This window comes from Apaloderma vittatum, unplaced genomic scaffold, assembly GCF_000703405.1.
Source record: "Apaloderma vittatum isolate BGI_N311 unplaced genomic scaffold, ASM70340v1 scaffold17882, whole genome shotgun sequence".
NCBI lineage: Eukaryota > Metazoa > Chordata > Aves > Trogoniformes > Trogonidae > Apaloderma > Apaloderma vittatum.
This window is the reverse complement of record NW_009705454.1, coordinates 1-16,808: the sequence shown is the minus strand read 5'-3', so window position 1 is coordinate 16,808 and position 16,808 is coordinate 1. Positions and strand designations below refer to the sequence as shown.

The 16,808-nt window shown below is 47.0% G+C and overlaps 1 protein-coding gene across 1 annotated transcript; it reads right to left on the bottom strand.

The window, feature by feature from the left end:
* Positions 1-1,047: 1,047 nt before the first annotated feature.
* Positions 1,048-6,637, bottom strand: NRIP3 (nuclear receptor interacting protein 3; the record flags this gene model as incomplete). The annotated part of the gene is made up of 3 exons (XM_009865411.1): positions 6,464-6,637; positions 1,857-2,036; positions 1,048-1,130 (listed from the first exon to the last, which is right to left on the bottom strand). Coding segments are annotated over exons 1-3 (437 nt in total), but the record flags the coding sequence as incomplete, so codon positions are not given.
* Between the last annotated feature and the right edge of the window lie 10,171 nt (positions 6,638-16,808).

Below are 16,808 nucleotides of genomic sequence, written 5' to 3'. Positions count from 1 at the left end.
TGGCTGCCGGCCAGGGTTAAACCACGACAACCTGCTTTGTTAATCTGGTCTTAGTTTCTGTCCCAGGAAACACAGGCAGCAAAGGAGGTGCAGAAGCTGCCGGCAGCACAGGCAGGACAGGTGCTGCTGGTGCAGTGTGGCTCCTGCACACCAAGGTGCCCGAGGGCTGCCACCCCGGAGGACCAAACCTCGCTCACTGCTGCCGAGCGACCCTGGGGAGGGACGTGAGCTCTCTGACTGCAGCTGTCTGGCCCATGGCTACAGAAGTGGCCTTGCTCAAATCAGGACAGGATCCCCATAAGCTGAGAGCAGAAACTAGCTCTAAGATATTTCTTAACCGACCTTTGAAGGGCGGGACTGCTGAAGCAGACTGGTGCTGCAAAAAACTACATGGGATACCCATGAGTAAGACAGAGAGCAGAGGAGCTGTCAGAGCATCGTTGTGCAGCTCAGATGTGATGAGCAGCCAATACAGCTTCTTGAAAGCTGAGACCTCTCCAAATGCGCTGTTACCACCTGAAGTCTAGGCTGAGGAGCTCCACAGTTCGTGACAATTTTGTAGTAAGTGCAGCCCACTCCCAACCACTGAACACTGTTGTGCAAAGAAGTAATTACTGTCCAAACAGAAAACAGGCAGCATTCAATCAGTGCCATGCAACAGTGCTCAGGGAGCAACTGAAATTGGTTTTTGTGTAATTAGTGCAAATCCGTGACAAAAAGCAACAACTTGATGGGAATAAAGTGTCAAAATTTCCTTGATACTCTGTGAGCTGATGCCTGATCCTGCTCCTCAGAGATCAGCAGGAGTTTTGCTGCAAATGGCTGGCAGTCAGTGCTCTAACACTATGGGAATACACTTCCTTTCCCTTCAACTGGGAGGAATTTATTACTGGGAGTAGAATCAGACACCAAATTTCAAGCACATGGACACAACCATGCAGCCCACAGCTCTCCCTTCCACAACAGCCATCACTGGTGAGTGAAGCCCCAGCCTGTGCCCCAGGTGCCACGAGTTCCCACAAAACAGAAATTCAGCTGGATATTTACCCTAGCCTGTCTAGGCAGGCAGATGACATGAGGTTGTGCTGCGAGCCAGTGTCCACCACGGCCTTCAGCTCCTTCCCTGCACACTGCAAGAGCAAGCAGAGATGAGAGATGACGAGCGGGATGCAGGATGAACACAGGGCGTCCAGGGTCTCTGCTTCGCACACACTAGTCCACACCAAAATGTCAACATCTCATCAGCTCATGTTCCAACCTTGCTCAGTGCCCAAAGGGTGTCGCTTTGTCCACCCCAGGCACACAGGTGTCAGCTCTTGAGATGCTTTTTGAATAAAGTGGTGCTACTAAACAACAGGGTGTTGGGTCCTGAGCCGTTCCTGGCAGAATTTGCCCCTGCAGAGAGCAGAAGGGGCAGCCCCAGGCAGGAGGGGATATTGTGGAGGGTGGGAAACAGGGAAGAGCATGGAGGTAAGGAGGAGAAATGTGAAAGTTACTCTTAGGGAAGGAAAAGAGGGATGGCACTTGAGGAAAATAATTAGGCTGTGAGCACAGGGATTTGCCATGGATAATTGCTCCTCAGCCCTTCAGCATGCTGTGCTAGCCTGGCTACTCCCTTCACCCTGATGTCCAAGGGAAGACATCCACCAGACTGAGTTTCTCTGGATACCCAGGTGGGCGTCTGTGCCACAGCAGCCCTGAGCAGTCGAGGGAGAGCATCCCCATGGCCGTGACAGCCTCGGTGGAATGCAGCCCTGATCAGGAAACATGAAGAAAAAGAGCACAGCTTGAAGCTGTCAGAAATAATTTTTTTTAGGAAAGAAAACACCAACAGAAAGCTGGGGAGGGACTATTACCTGGCAGCTCACCACTATGAATTCCTCATCCTCATTTTTCCCTGAGCTGCCCAGTGTGGTTTGATTCAGCTTGTTGGTCTGTGTTGAGATATCACCCTTTGGGGTCCAGCTCCCTCGGCTGCTTCGTAATTTCGATAAATTTGTCTCCATCAGGCGCTTCTGCAGGATATTATGTGGTTGCTTTAAGAGAAAACACAAAGAGAAGAGCAGGGTGAAGTCAGACCTGGTCTGGCCTTTAGATCTGAATTTGGTCTAAAATTGCCCTGCATCTCTCTTCACTCTGTGTTTGTATTTAGTTGCTCAGGGTGAGGAGGTGGGACCAATCCTGGGTGCCATGCCACAGGAAGGAAAGGAAGAGGTAAGATTATGTGAGGCAGGTATTCTCCTAGGAACCCCCAATGCTTTGTACAGCAGCTTTTTGCTTTCTCTGTCATTTCCATTTGCTCTGCAAGAAGCATATTGCCTCTCAAAATCTCCTCCAACTGCTTTCCCAAAAGCCTTTTTATGTTTAATGTTCATCACGGATGGATGCACATACTCTGCTGGAGGTGAAATGACTCTGCCTGATTATCTGCTCATTTCTCTGCCCGGTTAATCTTCACCCCCCTTCCCATTACTGCCCTTTCCCTCCAATTTTAATCTGTCCGCAGTGAGACCTTCTCACTGTCTTATTCCTGAATTTTTGCATTCATCATAAATATGCCTCTGTATTTGCAGAGACATCTAAAACCAGCAAACCTCTTCATCCCAAGGTAATTTCAGTGGGATCTGGATAACTCTGAAAACCTCGGGCTGTGGTTCCCTGAGCTGGCCAGCGCACACCCTTGTGTGCGTCGCCTCGTCTTAAAAATAACCTGTGTGGCACGTTAAATAACAGCACTTACAAAAGGTTAATGCAACTTGGCATTGTCCTAAAATAACTGCAACCACGTTCCTGCTTCAGATCCTTCTGTAGGCATAACATGAGTGGTTAAGCTGGACCTGACTGATGAGATCAGGTAGATGCAGCCAACACCAGAGGTCACCAGGACACATAATCTCTTTTTTTTCACCCACTTTTCACCATTTTTACTTCTGCATACAGCCTGCAACTTGAAAGGAAATAAAATTCCATGACCGTTTTCAGTTGCAGGTGCTACGGCTGACCAGCATGCTAGAGAGCATGTCCCGTGTAAAGGCACTCACAGAGCCATGCTCCCAGCGATGGGGACAAAGCAGATCCAACATCACACCAGCTCCTTCACATTCAAAAGAGTAACAAAACTCCAGCACTTCTCTGGTGACCACTGCCTTCCCAGTGACGCTAAACAGCAAACCCCAGTATTACTTAACTAAATTAAAGGCAGGCAGACTGGCTCCACCAGTAACGGACCCTGTGCTGAGGGACAAGCTATCAGGTTGGAAGCGAGGGCTGCCTTACGTGAGGCAGAAGATGTAGGTGCACAGTCAGCACTGTGATCACCTCCAAGGCTCCTCATCTGAACAAAAATGCAAGCCAGGCTTTGCTCACAGTGGACGGCATGTCCTTCTTACCCTCTATGTTTGCCTACAATTCAGATACACATCTGGACAAGTAATTCTTCACACCATCAAAAAAAACCCCACCACAACACCCAAATGAGGGGATAGGGAACCGGAGAAGGTGTGTGCAGTTCCCAGCTGGTCAGAAAACAGCCTGTCACACAGTGGTCGCCTCCTCGTGCCCAGCCCCGTTCAGGTAGGACCGAGAGAAATTTCTGAAGGCATCGTCCAGGACAGTCTGGGTGCTCTTCTGATCTACGTGGCCTCAGTCACGTTGCCTAATATCTTTGAAAGAACAGGCCGTAAAAGACCAAGTCACCAGCACATTCATCATCGTATTTTAACTGTTATCTACCCTTGATTTAAACCTAAATATTTTTTTTTTCACTACAAGTTCTCCTATGGGTCATTAACCAGTTATGTATGTGGGTTTTCTCAAGCCTTGATTTTATGAATTCTATATGGAATCCATCATCAAACAGAAAAAATCCAGTGTTCGGCAAACACAAATTACCACCACAAATGGGACTGTCTTTTGTTGATGCTTGCTCTTCTGAAAGCTGCAATGAATTCTGCCTTTGGGAAGACAAATGTTGCTTACATTGTGCTCCAATACAGAAATAATCTAGCAAGAGGGGGCTGAAAAGGTTCCCTGCAGCACCATCCTGTCTCAGGCTATTAATTAGTTTGCATTAACTTGTATTTCTCTTGACTCTCTTGTGCACCAGAGTGAGAGATATTAGTCACAGAGATGACTCAAGTGATACACACTTGATAAACAGATAATGTGCCAGGGGATATTCACAAACACACGCTTTGCTGGAAAACTGCAAGAAGACCATGTTTAGGAGGGAAGAAGGGAGAGGAGGAAAACCTCCCTGTGACAGTGATGGGGAAGGCAGATGTTCTCCCTCCAGTCTGGACTGGCCACACAGCCAGCACTCGTGCTGGAAGTAACCCAGATTATCTTGTACTGTCTTTCTATGCATCACACAAAACTATTGGAAGGTTTTTATAAAAAGTAAAATGTTACACATCATTGTATAAGTTATTTCCTAGTATTATTCAGCACAATATAAAAACAAACCAGGACTTTTTTTTCATATCACCCTTTCCATCCCTGAGACTTTGCAAAAACCTATAATCCTCTGAAAATGTTACAGGAGAAACCTGAAGCGAGTGGAGACACCAGTACTGCCCTGGGCCTCCTGACCATTCAGATGAACCCTTCTTGGCTTGGGGTCATGCCAAAGTGGGGTCCCACATTTCAGGGGCTCTGGGTGCTTCTCCAGTCTCAGAGATGCCTCCTGGGGACAACCCTTGTGACACACAGGCAGCCACGGCACCGGGGAGACACAGTGGGTCCTCTGGAAGTGATGCTCACAGCCCTCCTGGCCACGTGCAGCGTGAGCGTGGCAGTGCTGCTCCACTGCAACAGCTTTGAATGCCGTGGAACGTTCTCTGGGGCTGCAGGAGCAGGCCTGAGCATGTGCTGCACTTTGGGGCAGGATCAGTGGCCAAGGTGAGCCCTGGCCACATGTGCCCACTGTCCCATCACACCTTGCTGTGGTGTGGGGACAAGGTGGTTTTGCAATGGGGTGGTCCAGATCAGCTCCATTCTCACCTCATCCCCAACCAGAGACCCACCACAGTCAGGGCAGGCATCACACCTCTGCCACTCTGCACCTCTTTTATGTTCTTGGAGGGGATCAGGAGCTGTGGACCTCCCCAGAGCTTCAGCACATCCCTGGAGAAAGCCCCCCTCGATGTGGACCCTCCATGCAGGGGCTGTGGTTGCAGCAGGGGCGATGCTCCAGCCGTGGCTCAGCCAGGGTGGGCACAGGAGCAGGGCGGAAACCTTTGGTGACATTTCTGTGACCAGGGCTGTGGCAAGGACCCCTGTGCTCTGCCCCTCTCATTGGGATCAAACCTGGTCCTTCCTGCTACAGGGACAAGAACTTCAGTGCTCCACAGCCCTGACTCGTGCTGCCTGTTGCTTGTCTCTGGGTGGAGCAGAAATCCCCGTCTCAGCCGCAGACACCGTGAATGGCTGAGCTTGGACTCCACAGATAACAGTATCAGCAACACCAGCATTCTCTGAAAGGCACTTTGTAGCTCCCCAGCGGAGAGCTGCCATTCAGTGGCGACCAGGAAGGGTCCTTCTAAGCCTTTCCCTGGGCAGGAACTTCACTCTCTACACCTGCAAAATATTTGGGATGTCAAAAAAGTCACCTCCAAGTGCACTGCAGAGAACAGCCAACTCATTCCACTCAGTCAGACAGAGCCAAGCCTAACCCACCTGAGCAGTTAGGCTGTGAGAGAACAAAACCACACCACTACAAACAAGATCCACTTTTTTCAGTGAACCTGTATCAAGCATTGAAAAACCAAATTTTTGGGAAAAAATAATAAAGGAGCTTTCCTCAGTAGGGTATATTTTGTCCTTATATTAGGACATTTAAGTATCATTTCTCACATTACTATTTAGAAATGCTCTCCAGCCTCTGGACATTATGAAGAATATTGTATTGTCAGCTACAGGATCACAAGGATCATTGCATATGTAAATATTTAAAACCTAAAATTGTGTATTTTCATTTTTAAATATATATACTCATAAGCCTTTATCAGTGTAATCTTGACAGGTTTACATTTTCAAGTACTAATGACTGCACTTTACTGAATCTTTTATGATCATGTGCATATATACGCAGCACAGACAAATGTGCATATATGTATGTATTATGTGAATCTCTTTTGATCTACCCTGATTCAGAGAGGATTTTTGTACTGAAAACAGTATCCCATTTTCATGTAAATGTAAAAAAACCATAAAAAATAAAAAAAGCTTTTAGATCTATGTGCACAGCATCTGAAAGCACCTACTAGCAAAAAAGCAACACCGATGATAACCAGCACAATATTTCTACTCCCTTCGCTTTACATAAAAAAACCTTATTTTTAAATCAATTTCCACAAGCAACCAACCTCTCCTCCTAACAGAAAAACGACACAAAGAAAATAAAAAAGGATACGGCCCTACCAGCTTCTTAAGTCTGCTTCCAGCACACACAATAAAGCCTTACAGTATCTTTTGAAGTCCCCAGCTTCTTCAGCCCATCCAGAGGGAGGAGATCGGCAGAATCCTTGTGAATAAACTGAACCGCCTGCTTCATCCTCCTCTGCTGGCGGAGAGATGCTGCTTCCCTTATCTCCACTTCTTTTCTACTCGGCTCTGTCAGGATACCCGAATAAAACATCTTTCCACCTGCGTATGGCTCCCTTCTCGCAGATGTGTCTCTCGGAGAGATGAAGCTGGGGAGATGCTCTGTCGCCAGCGCTTTATAACTGGAGCCTGGTGACGTTTGGAGAGCGGCAGGTATGCCAGCTGAGTAAAGGAGGGGTTGGGCACATTGCAATACGTTGCACAAACAAGGGCGAGTGAGCTCAGGCTCTATCTAAGGGAATAAATCCGCACTGTTCCTCCTCTCTGCCTCTCCTGAAAGTGAGATTAGCCACAGGCATCCCACAGTTCTCAAAGAGCACCAGTGCTCCAGGGCTGCCTTTTCTGCCTGCAGAGAGCTGCAAACAGATCCAAGAGCCAGAGCTCCTGCCAGCCAACCTCTGCAGGCACAGATTTTTTGGGCCTGGGTAGGGATCCTGAAGTGCCGCGGCAGGTGACGACTGCTCAGCACCTGTGAGGTCCTGGATGCCGCTGCCCCACGGGCTCTGGATGCCACTGGCCTCACTGAAGCATTGCAGGCACCGATCTGCATCGTGACTCTCTACTCAGTTCCCAGAAAGGGCAAGAACTGTCAAGAAAATTGTACCAGGCAAATTAGGGCACTCTAAACGTGATTTTACATGGGGTCCCTATACTCATCTAACATTCAGGTACAGCAAGATTTGACTAATCACTAGCACCCACACTACTGATTACTACTCAGAGTAAAACTTTGCAAAGCACTACAGAATTGCAGCATTCTTGCTGCTTGTCTATTGATACAGACATTGCTGGAGTCAGTCGTCCTATAGTTACTTATCACTGATGCCAGATGATGCTGGGAGTGTTTTAAAGATATGGTAAAGGATGAGGATGCTGGCATTATCTTGTTTGTCCAGGGATATCCTTTATCTCTCATGGGCAGCTCTAGGCTTCCAAGAAAAAAAGTCCTTATTTCTGGGGCTGGACTGTACTTCAGCTTGTTTTAGTTAAGCATGAACAATACCAAAGTCTCCAGCAAAATTCCTCTACCTCATTACATTGCAACATGTAACATGAAATAATACATGTCAACAAAATTAATACACTTTCATACTATAAAGACTGATGGATATAACAGTTACGGAAGGGGATTTTCTTAACAGGGCTCACAGTGCCTGTGGGTTTCTTTCATTACAGCAGTGAGTTAAATGATACATTATATTTCACCAGGAAAAACTATTTTTTTTTCCCCAGAAGGGCCCACTCACTTTCAGCAGCATGGCTGGGGCAGCAGGCACTCACTTTCCTGAACCTTCCACTTTCTGAGTAATTTGTTGCAAGGAGCAGGTCCAGGAGAAAATACAGCTCTGCCTCAGAGAGACAGAAACACCCTACATGGGTTTGATTCTTGTTAAAATAACAAAGACCTTTGATGCTCTAAACAAAGCACAAGAAAAGTAGAGCTTAGCTCAGGATTTATACCAGCCTTGACTTCCAGGGCACCCCTAACCTTCGGGAGGAGCTGGGGGGCTGACCCCACTTTGCTGTCCCCCACCAACACAGCCCAGGCTCACCACTTCTGCTCACAAAGCCACCACCAGCCTTTGGCCAGCTCCAGAGAAACCCTCCCGTCTCTGACAGGAAAGGAGCAGAGGAGGCCAGGGAAAAATACTTTGGAAAGACACCCAAAGGAATGTAGAGGAGAGAGAGGAAAAAGAGGGGTTCCCCTGAAAGCAGCTGGGGAAAGACTTTCCCTTTGCAGAAACCAAAATATATTGGGAAAAACAGAAATAAAAGCAATGAAAGTGCCAAGCAGGTGCTTTAACACACAGCACCACAGTTTGTCCTTCCTCCCTGCCCTGTGGGCTGCCTTGAAGCCCTGAGCAGGGAAGTGGACAGGCAGGATCCAGCCCCAGCAGCCCTGTCCTCTCACCTTGACCCACACAATGGGGCCAGCCCCAACAGCGCAGAACCAACTGTCTGTTTCTTTATCTTGGCACATCTTAAACAAAAAGCTTAGCTGACATGAGGGCCCTGAAGGCCGTCAGTAGCTCCTTTGCAGGAGGGTTGCTGACAGCAGAGCCCGCATCTCTGGTACCCCACAGCCCCAGCTCCTCGGGGTGCTGACACCCAGCAAGGCTGGAGCCCGTGGCAACGCTCTGTGGGAAAACTTACACATCTGAGCTCTGCAGCCGCTGCCAGCCTGCCTATGTTCAGCCCCTCCTCAGATGACCTGGAAGAAAGGGGAAAAAAAGAATTAAAAAAAAAGTCAGAGGAGGACGCAGGATACAATAAAACCCAAAACCATTATTTCACAGCCTCACATGAAGGCCATTACGCATGAGCCAGCCTGAGCTCGGTGGATGTGTTGGTGAGTAGAAGGATAACAATGCTGACAGGCTGAAGAGGGATATAATTTTTTCTCCCCACACTGACTTCACTCATTACACTGCAGGACCATAGTGCCACTATAGGCAAACATGCCTGGGAGGATAAAAGCACCATATTTTTCACCTTGGGAGCTATTTGGTAGATTTCCAGCTGATAAATAAAGACATACGACTACAGCTGCACTCTCCCAAAGGCAAAGGGGCACAGGAGAAAAAAGCAGGGCTACCACTGAAAAAGGGAGACAATTTTCCATACCAAAGCTGTGTGGCAGAGCAGCACTCTGCTTGGCACACAGCAAATGCCCAGTCAGCTCTGGCTTACGGAAAGAAGAGTAAAGCTACAAGAGAGGTGGAGCATGAAAAGCCCCCTCACACCACAGCTCTGAGACTGCAGCCAGCATTGCTGTTGAGCAAATAAGCATTTTGTCTCAGCCCTAAAATTTAATTTCTGATATATGTTATAGATGCACCTTCTGCCAACAGATCAGAAGAAAATCTACCCGGTGCTCAGGAGTAATAAATGAGATAAGGGCCTTAATTCCTGTCTTGATTTTTAAACCTGGGAAAGAGGAAAGTGGGAGGAACAGTAAATTATCTGCTCAAATTACTCAGAATCCCCACTGAAATAGAGGTTAATTTCTGTGTTGGTCATTTGTTTGTGACAGAATAGCCAAGGGTATCGCTCCCCTGTCCCCGCTGGGTGTCTAAAGAGGGGCATGTTTCAGAAAAATTCCCATTCACTCACTGGGGGCAGGTCTGTGCATGACCATTGCCCCTCACTTGAGAAAAGCCCTGAGGCACAAAACCACCATTCTTGCTCCTTCCCAAATCCAGAGCAGCACACGCCTTCATCTGCACAGCGTAACATCAAGGCTGATGGCACAAAGAGGCATCACAAGGCTGTGATCAAGAAAAGCCCTCCAGCCTGGGGGTCCTGGCCCTGCCCTCCATGGCAGGCTGGCTCTGCCAGAAAGCCCAGGACACGCGGTGGCACAGGTTGGAGATGGCACATGCTGGAGACCAGAGGCAGATGGCCCTGGTGGCCACCAACAAAGCCACTGCATGTTTGAAGCACCCAGAGCATCTGTTGGCCCGGCAAAGTGGAGGACAGAGGTGCTTTTGCTCTCAGTTTCCAAAGTCATTGCAAAAACAGAGGGAAATGCTGCTCTCCCTGACCTTCCCAATGTGTCTCCTTTGCCATCTCAGCTGGTGACAGGGGAAGGCAGCACAGAACAGCAGCACCAGCACCTGTAGAGGGAGGGGAGAGGACAGGACACGAGCATTTGGAGGTTATCAACCACCCCGCACGGAAGGCAAAGCGACAGCGACACAGGTCCTGCCTGCAAACACAGTTTGCTTTACATGTGATGTAAATTGACTGAGCTGAAACCCAGCAATTTTATACCCCCATTTACAGTCGACTCACACTGGCTTAGTACTCAGTCATGCTTGCCACTTAATCAGTGTAAGGAAAGAGCTGCAAAGTTTCGTTCACACCCCAATTTCATCTTTTCTCTTCATGAAAAGGAAAGCAGCAGCAGGCAAAGCAGCAAGTGGGTCGGTCCTTTTTATTTTTTTTTCTTTTCTTTGATTTCTCATCTTTCCTTAAAAAGAAGTGATTTGTTAGTGGTTGCCATATCCTGAAGCGATGCAGAGATGCCCCAGAAAACTCAGAAAAAAGGGACAGACTGGTATAATTTAGCAGAAACAGAAGCAGTAGCAGGCAAAGAATAATTTACCCCAGCATAAAGAAAACTTTAGAAAAAGAATTGGTTTCTAGAGGGAGGACTCTGAAGAGCTCAAGAAAATGAAACCACAATAATTGATGTAGAAAAATAGGTTATTTTGTCCATCAGTTCAGGATCTGTAAGGGTCAGTGCTAGTATATGCAGGCAAATAACTGGAATAATTTAGAGACTAGAAAACAGTCTTTTTCTAAATAGGTCAGATATAAAAATCCAGAAGGATTTAGTGAGGTTCTTAATCATCACTTGTAGAAAGACAAAGACTTTGGATAGAGCTGGAGAAATCCTCTAACATACAAAGGTAGAATCGGGTTGAGATTCCCAAGAAATCTGGCCCATTTTATCCAGTAACTCCACACCCACCATCTGTGTTTCCAGTGCTGATCAAGCGAAAGGACCTCCTGGGCTGGGACAACCGTCCCATCACAAGCACAAGCACTTCACAGAGAAAGCTGTTGAATATCGCAGGTTCACCTCCAAGCTCCTCTTGCCCCATGCATGTCCCATGTGGTGCATGAACTGGTGGCAGCAGGCACGGAGCGGGGACAGTGATGACACTGGGGGAGGACTCAGTCATATCTGAACATATCTGGCTAGTTCTCTTCATATACAGAGACAACAGCCAGGCAATAGTTTCAGGAACACAAAAACTGCATGTGTTGAACGGAGAGATTAAAATAGCAAGTCTTGCAAGAGCTACCTTACCTTCATTTTTCCTGTTTTAAAAAGGCTGAAACACACTTCTAAGGAAATAAAAGTATAGGAAGAGATGGTCAGAGAAACAAAGGGTATGCTTCCTCACATCCTCTAATGCCTACCTCAGTGATAGCCAACTCCTGGCTAGGAGCTCTTTGTGGCTAATGGAGCAAAGAACAGGTCATAGAATCATAGAATGGCCTAGGCTGGAAGGGACCTTAGAGATCACCTAGTCCAACCTCCCTGTCATGGGCAGGGACGCCACCTCTCCACTAGACCAGGCAACACATGGGGACCAAGTAGGAATCGAACCCACAACCTCGGTGTTGTCATTGTTGCCAGAATCGCACTCAAACCCCTGAGCTAACCGGCCCCCTAGGTCCTGCCTCCGGAGCTTGCAGAGCCGTGCTGGTAACTGCACTGCACTGGGAACATGGGCTGAGTCCTTTCCAGATCTCACATGAGCCAGGGGAGAAGCTGCACATTCCATGCGCCAGCAAAGGAGCAGGTAGAGATTTGGGACAAGGTGCCAAAGGGCAAGAGAAGCAGCTGTCGGGTGACCTGCCAAGCACTGGGCAAGAGGTAAGAGGACAACACGTATGGAGGCTGGCATAGGAGACGGAAAGTTTGGCCTCCCTTGACCTCCACATCACAGAACCATGAGGAACAACCACAGCCCTTAACAGAGGTAAGGGGGCTGCAGTGCCTTGAACTGCACCAATCCTGTTCTGGTGAGGGAAATGGGGCTGATCCTGCCCCAGCATCACTCACCAGCTGGTCTCCTTCAAGACAAGATCCAAGCACAACTCAGAAGGTGTTGCTGCTACAAAACCAGCTGGACATACAAGTGCAGACATAACCACCATGTCTTTTAGAGTCTTCCATGGAGCTGAAGACACCAGGGAACCTTCCGCTCAAACAAGAAGACAAATTTGTGTCTCTTTCTCTCCCAAAGTGTCCCTTGCATGAACTTCTTCAGGAGTTCCACCTGAGCAGCTGGGCAGGAAATGGTGTAGGCAGAGGGCAGGTGACATTTCTCTCTGGTATGTATCCACACCAACCTCTATTTATTTTGTGCAATAATAAGATTATTCCAGTATAACATTTTCAACATGATTAATTTTAAGAAATATTAATACATGCTAGTTCTCACCCTCCTACATATATGCTAGAGCTGAACTGCAAATATTTATTTTGAAGTAAGCTACACATATATTCAAAGTGCCAACCATAACTACATCATTCAGACCTCCCAAACCTCAGGGGATTTCACTTCTCCTCCTGTCCTGCAAAAGGCAGCCTGTGTGCTGAAGGCTTCCTCTGCTGCTGGAGTATTTCACACTGTAAATTTTATATTCAGGTCATTAAAGATATAGGAGGGATCTTGTTAAGGCTAAAACAGCGCGAGCCATTTCACACTACCCAAACACGATTTTTCGCTCCTCTCCTACCTTTGCAGGAGCCTGACACCCAGAAAGCCGGGCGCGCCGGAATGCTGCTGCGGCTGCGGCTGTTCCAAATCTCTGAGCTCCGAAAGGCAGGAGGAAGAGGGCGCTGCGCTTCTTCACATCGAGTCCTAAGAACACCGGGCTCGGTGGGATGAGATGCTGGCTCGGAGGGGTACAAGGCAGGGAGACCCAGGAGATAAAGGCTCGCAGCTGGCTTCTGCAATGAAAACGGTGACGTTTAGAATCAAGCAATGCGGCTGGGATGCCCTGGCTCAGCCTAGAGTCAATAGAAAATGTGTAGTAGCTAGATTCAGTCTTTGCAGAGACTCTGCTCAGAGTACCTGGAGAAAAGTAGAGCCTGACAACAAACTGTAAAAAGCAGCCCTTCAGTTGGTACCGAAGGGGTGTGCGGGGCTGAACTTCCCCAACAGGCTGCTGTTTAATTTTGAAGTTTGCTCCTGTTGACTTCTCGAAATAGTTCACAGCTACCCCTAACAAGGGGGTTACAGACTTCCCACATCAAGGGAGCTGTAAGATGCTTTCGCTGTCATTAGCCCTTGGCCTAATGACACCTAAAAAGCAGAGTATCTTAGACACCAGTAAAGAGCCATTGCAAGAGCAAGAACAGCTCAGAATTTGCTCCAATAGAGACACGTGATTGTTTTTACCCCCCACATAATTTCCTTGCCTCCTCAGCAATTTTCTCACTTTGTTCAGCATAAGGGACAAAGGCTTTGCACAGCACCCATTACAAAGCCCCACTTATGCTAGCAGCCAGCAATTTTTCAGTGTTCTGTGTACACAAAGGAGTGCATTTGTGGTCTAAATATTCCAATACAACAATCCATTTCTATCCACCAATGCACTGAAGTACCTGCTTAAATGCTTTGCTGAATGGAGAATACAAGCAGATGGTTCGCTGAGCAAAACTCTTTCCTAGCACACTGAAAAGTCACTCCCTAGCACACAAAATATCAGTAATCACACAAAATCGTGTGGGGTGTTTGTTAGAGCAGTGGTAACGAAGCCAAGCCTTTCAGTGCTTAACGTATATATTTCCCAGGGAAATTTAAGAGATCTGTGTTTACTTTCAGATCTATGTGGCTAATTAATCATAAGGCAGCGGGCCAAATTCTTCCTTGAGTCAACACCTTCAACATTAGTGGAGATGCAGTGGGGATACCTGATGCCCAGAACGGTATCCATGCCTAGCTACAGTCATGGGAACAGTTTACTAACCTGATCCGAACTTGGTAGCAAGAAGTTTTAAATATTTACTCATCAATTGCTGTGAACATGGAACAACAGGTTGTCATTTTCTCCCTTGTTCTTTCTTTTCCAACTAATAAATGATTCTTAGAAATAATCATGGGGCCGGTGCTCACAGTGGAGCAGAAGACCACATCACATTCATTTTCCAATGGGATCTGAAAAGTGCCTTGCTTCCTGTTAGCCCAGGGGTTACGTCCAGGCTTCACTTCCTCATAACCCTACATCTTCACCAGTGTGAAATGCACGCCGGCTCCAGAGTAAAAGTTGTTGCATTATGGAAATGTTTGAGGCCATAGACTTGGTGCTCTGCCGTCACCATGCCATGACAGGACTGAAGTCATTGCTGAAACCTGGATTAGGAGTAAGAGTAAACAAAGAAGGACTAACCAGGAACAAGCTAAGAAAAGCATGGCAGCTTATACAGCAGAGGGGATTTTTAAATCCCTTTTCTTTGGGTGACAAGTCTAGAGCTGGCACTGAAGCACCCAGGCACAGCGAAGCACAGGTGTCTGAAAGCTCCCTGCCACAAGGGGATCTCTTAGTCCTGAAAGGAGCTATGTCCCTGCTTTTTCTTGCTTTCCCACTACAGAACTTTCCTCTGCCCCAGTATAAATCTACTGCAAAGGCATTTCTCATTGCAGGTGCTCTGGAGTGGTACGATTCCTGAATAGCAGTATTTGGGGAGAGGGAGGGGGAACTGCTCAGGCAAGCTCTGTGAAATTTACCTCCCACAGAACACAAATCTCAGAACATAATTTAAAACTAAGCAAAAAAAAAAAAAAAAAAAAAAGAGACATTTTGTTTCTGGAACAGAACTAGTACAGGTCATCTCTGAAACAGTATTGCCTTTTGAAGCGTTCCTATATGGCATATGCAGTTTACCAGGTGATGGTGACAAAAATGACAGAGTATCTCTGTGATGAAGTAAGCAAGTTGAACTGAATTGGAATTTCCCAGCCATAAGAACAGGTGCTTACTTCAACTCATGCCAACGTGGGATTCACCAAGGAACAACATTCTTACTATACTTTTAAAAAGACTGACTGTGAACCTTTTCTGCCTCTACCAGTTAAAGAAGTATTCATAGAGGGATTTCATTTGACAAATATTTCCACCTTCTTAGGGAGCTCAAATCTAGACAGATTTGCACCCCTCCTTCAGAGGGGAAGAAGAACGGGGAGGTTGTTTTGTATAGGCTCTTTATCAAGTCTGGAACTGCTCTGGTTTCCCAACCTGGTTTCAATGAACTCAGGATCTGGCTTTAAGTTAAAAAAAAAGATATATATAAGTTTGGGATGTTACAGTATTCAAATCCCAAGTTCATCAAATGTATCTAAGTATCTTTATTTTGAAACTTTAAGATAAATAAAAATCTGAGCCTAAGATCTTTTACTGTATCCATTTAAGATAAAAATATGATTTGCATCAACATTAGAGAGGAGGCCAGCACAGTGTTAGTCAAACACAGGATCTCTCACCTCTGTGGAGCTCTTATGTTTATTTTATGAAGCCAAGACTCCCAACACTCTCAAATGCTGCAAGTATAAGTGAGCTACCATTGTACCCACCTCCACACAGCATTGCAGCAACTCATAACAGGCAAGATTTAGTGAGACATGTTACTGGATACTCCGTGCTAATATTTGCTAATGCACAGAATCGTCAACAGTACTTCAATGTAACTCTGCTAACACAGAGGTTGTGTTTGCCATGTTGTGGTTTGGTTAAATACCTCCACCTTCAAGTCTAGTGAACTGAATGATACTTTAGCTCATGCTATGTCTGAAAAGGAAGGCAGCTGCCCCAGGAAAGTGGGAGCGGGTATAAACGATGAGACACACGGTGCTATTGATTACCTGTGCTTTGAAGTGTTTCTGCTCTACCTTGGGTGCAATTTACTGCAAGATCATTTGTCCAACCACTGATAGAAGCCAAGCTGTGATCGAGCTGAGCAACCTTCCCTGAAATGACGGAGGAAATCAGCAGCTAATTACACATGCAATTTTATTTCCAAAGACAAATGTTCAGAGTCCATTATTGACATCTATAAAAACTGAGTCACGAGAGGGATGGGGTCAGGCCGAGTGCCAGAATCACTCAATGTTCTCAGAAGTAAATAACACCAACTGAAGTTACACATTCACAGCCCATTTCCTCCAGCTTCCTTTGAGGTTTATTCTGCCTGGAAATCAACAACTTGCAACCTGCACATTTGCTTTCTAGTGATTTGGAAAAGAAGGGGAAATGGCCTTGACCAGTGGTCAGAACTCAGTTCGGAGGGTCCTCCCACCGCAGTCTGAAGGGGTAGCAATAGCTGGCCCAGCAGCACCGTCTTTCTAGATGTCGTTTTGTAAAAACAGAATAATTCAAAATATAAGGTCACTTCCAAAGTCATTCCCTCTCCTTCAGAAAGACTGATCAGAGGCAGTGGCTGGGACCAAATGCTGCTAAACAAAGCACATCTGAATTATGTATTTTGTGTGTATTAATGGTGCCAGTTCCCTCAGAAAAGCTGCCTGGAGGAGCTTCTGTACCCGGGACAACATTTCCTGCCTCGGCACACGTGTCGGTGGAGCTGGCAACACAGTCCATGCACGCTGCTGAGGGCAGCCCACGAGAGCGAGATGCCCTTCCTGGGGACAGGGACACACCCGAGGGGCAGGAGTGCCCCGGCC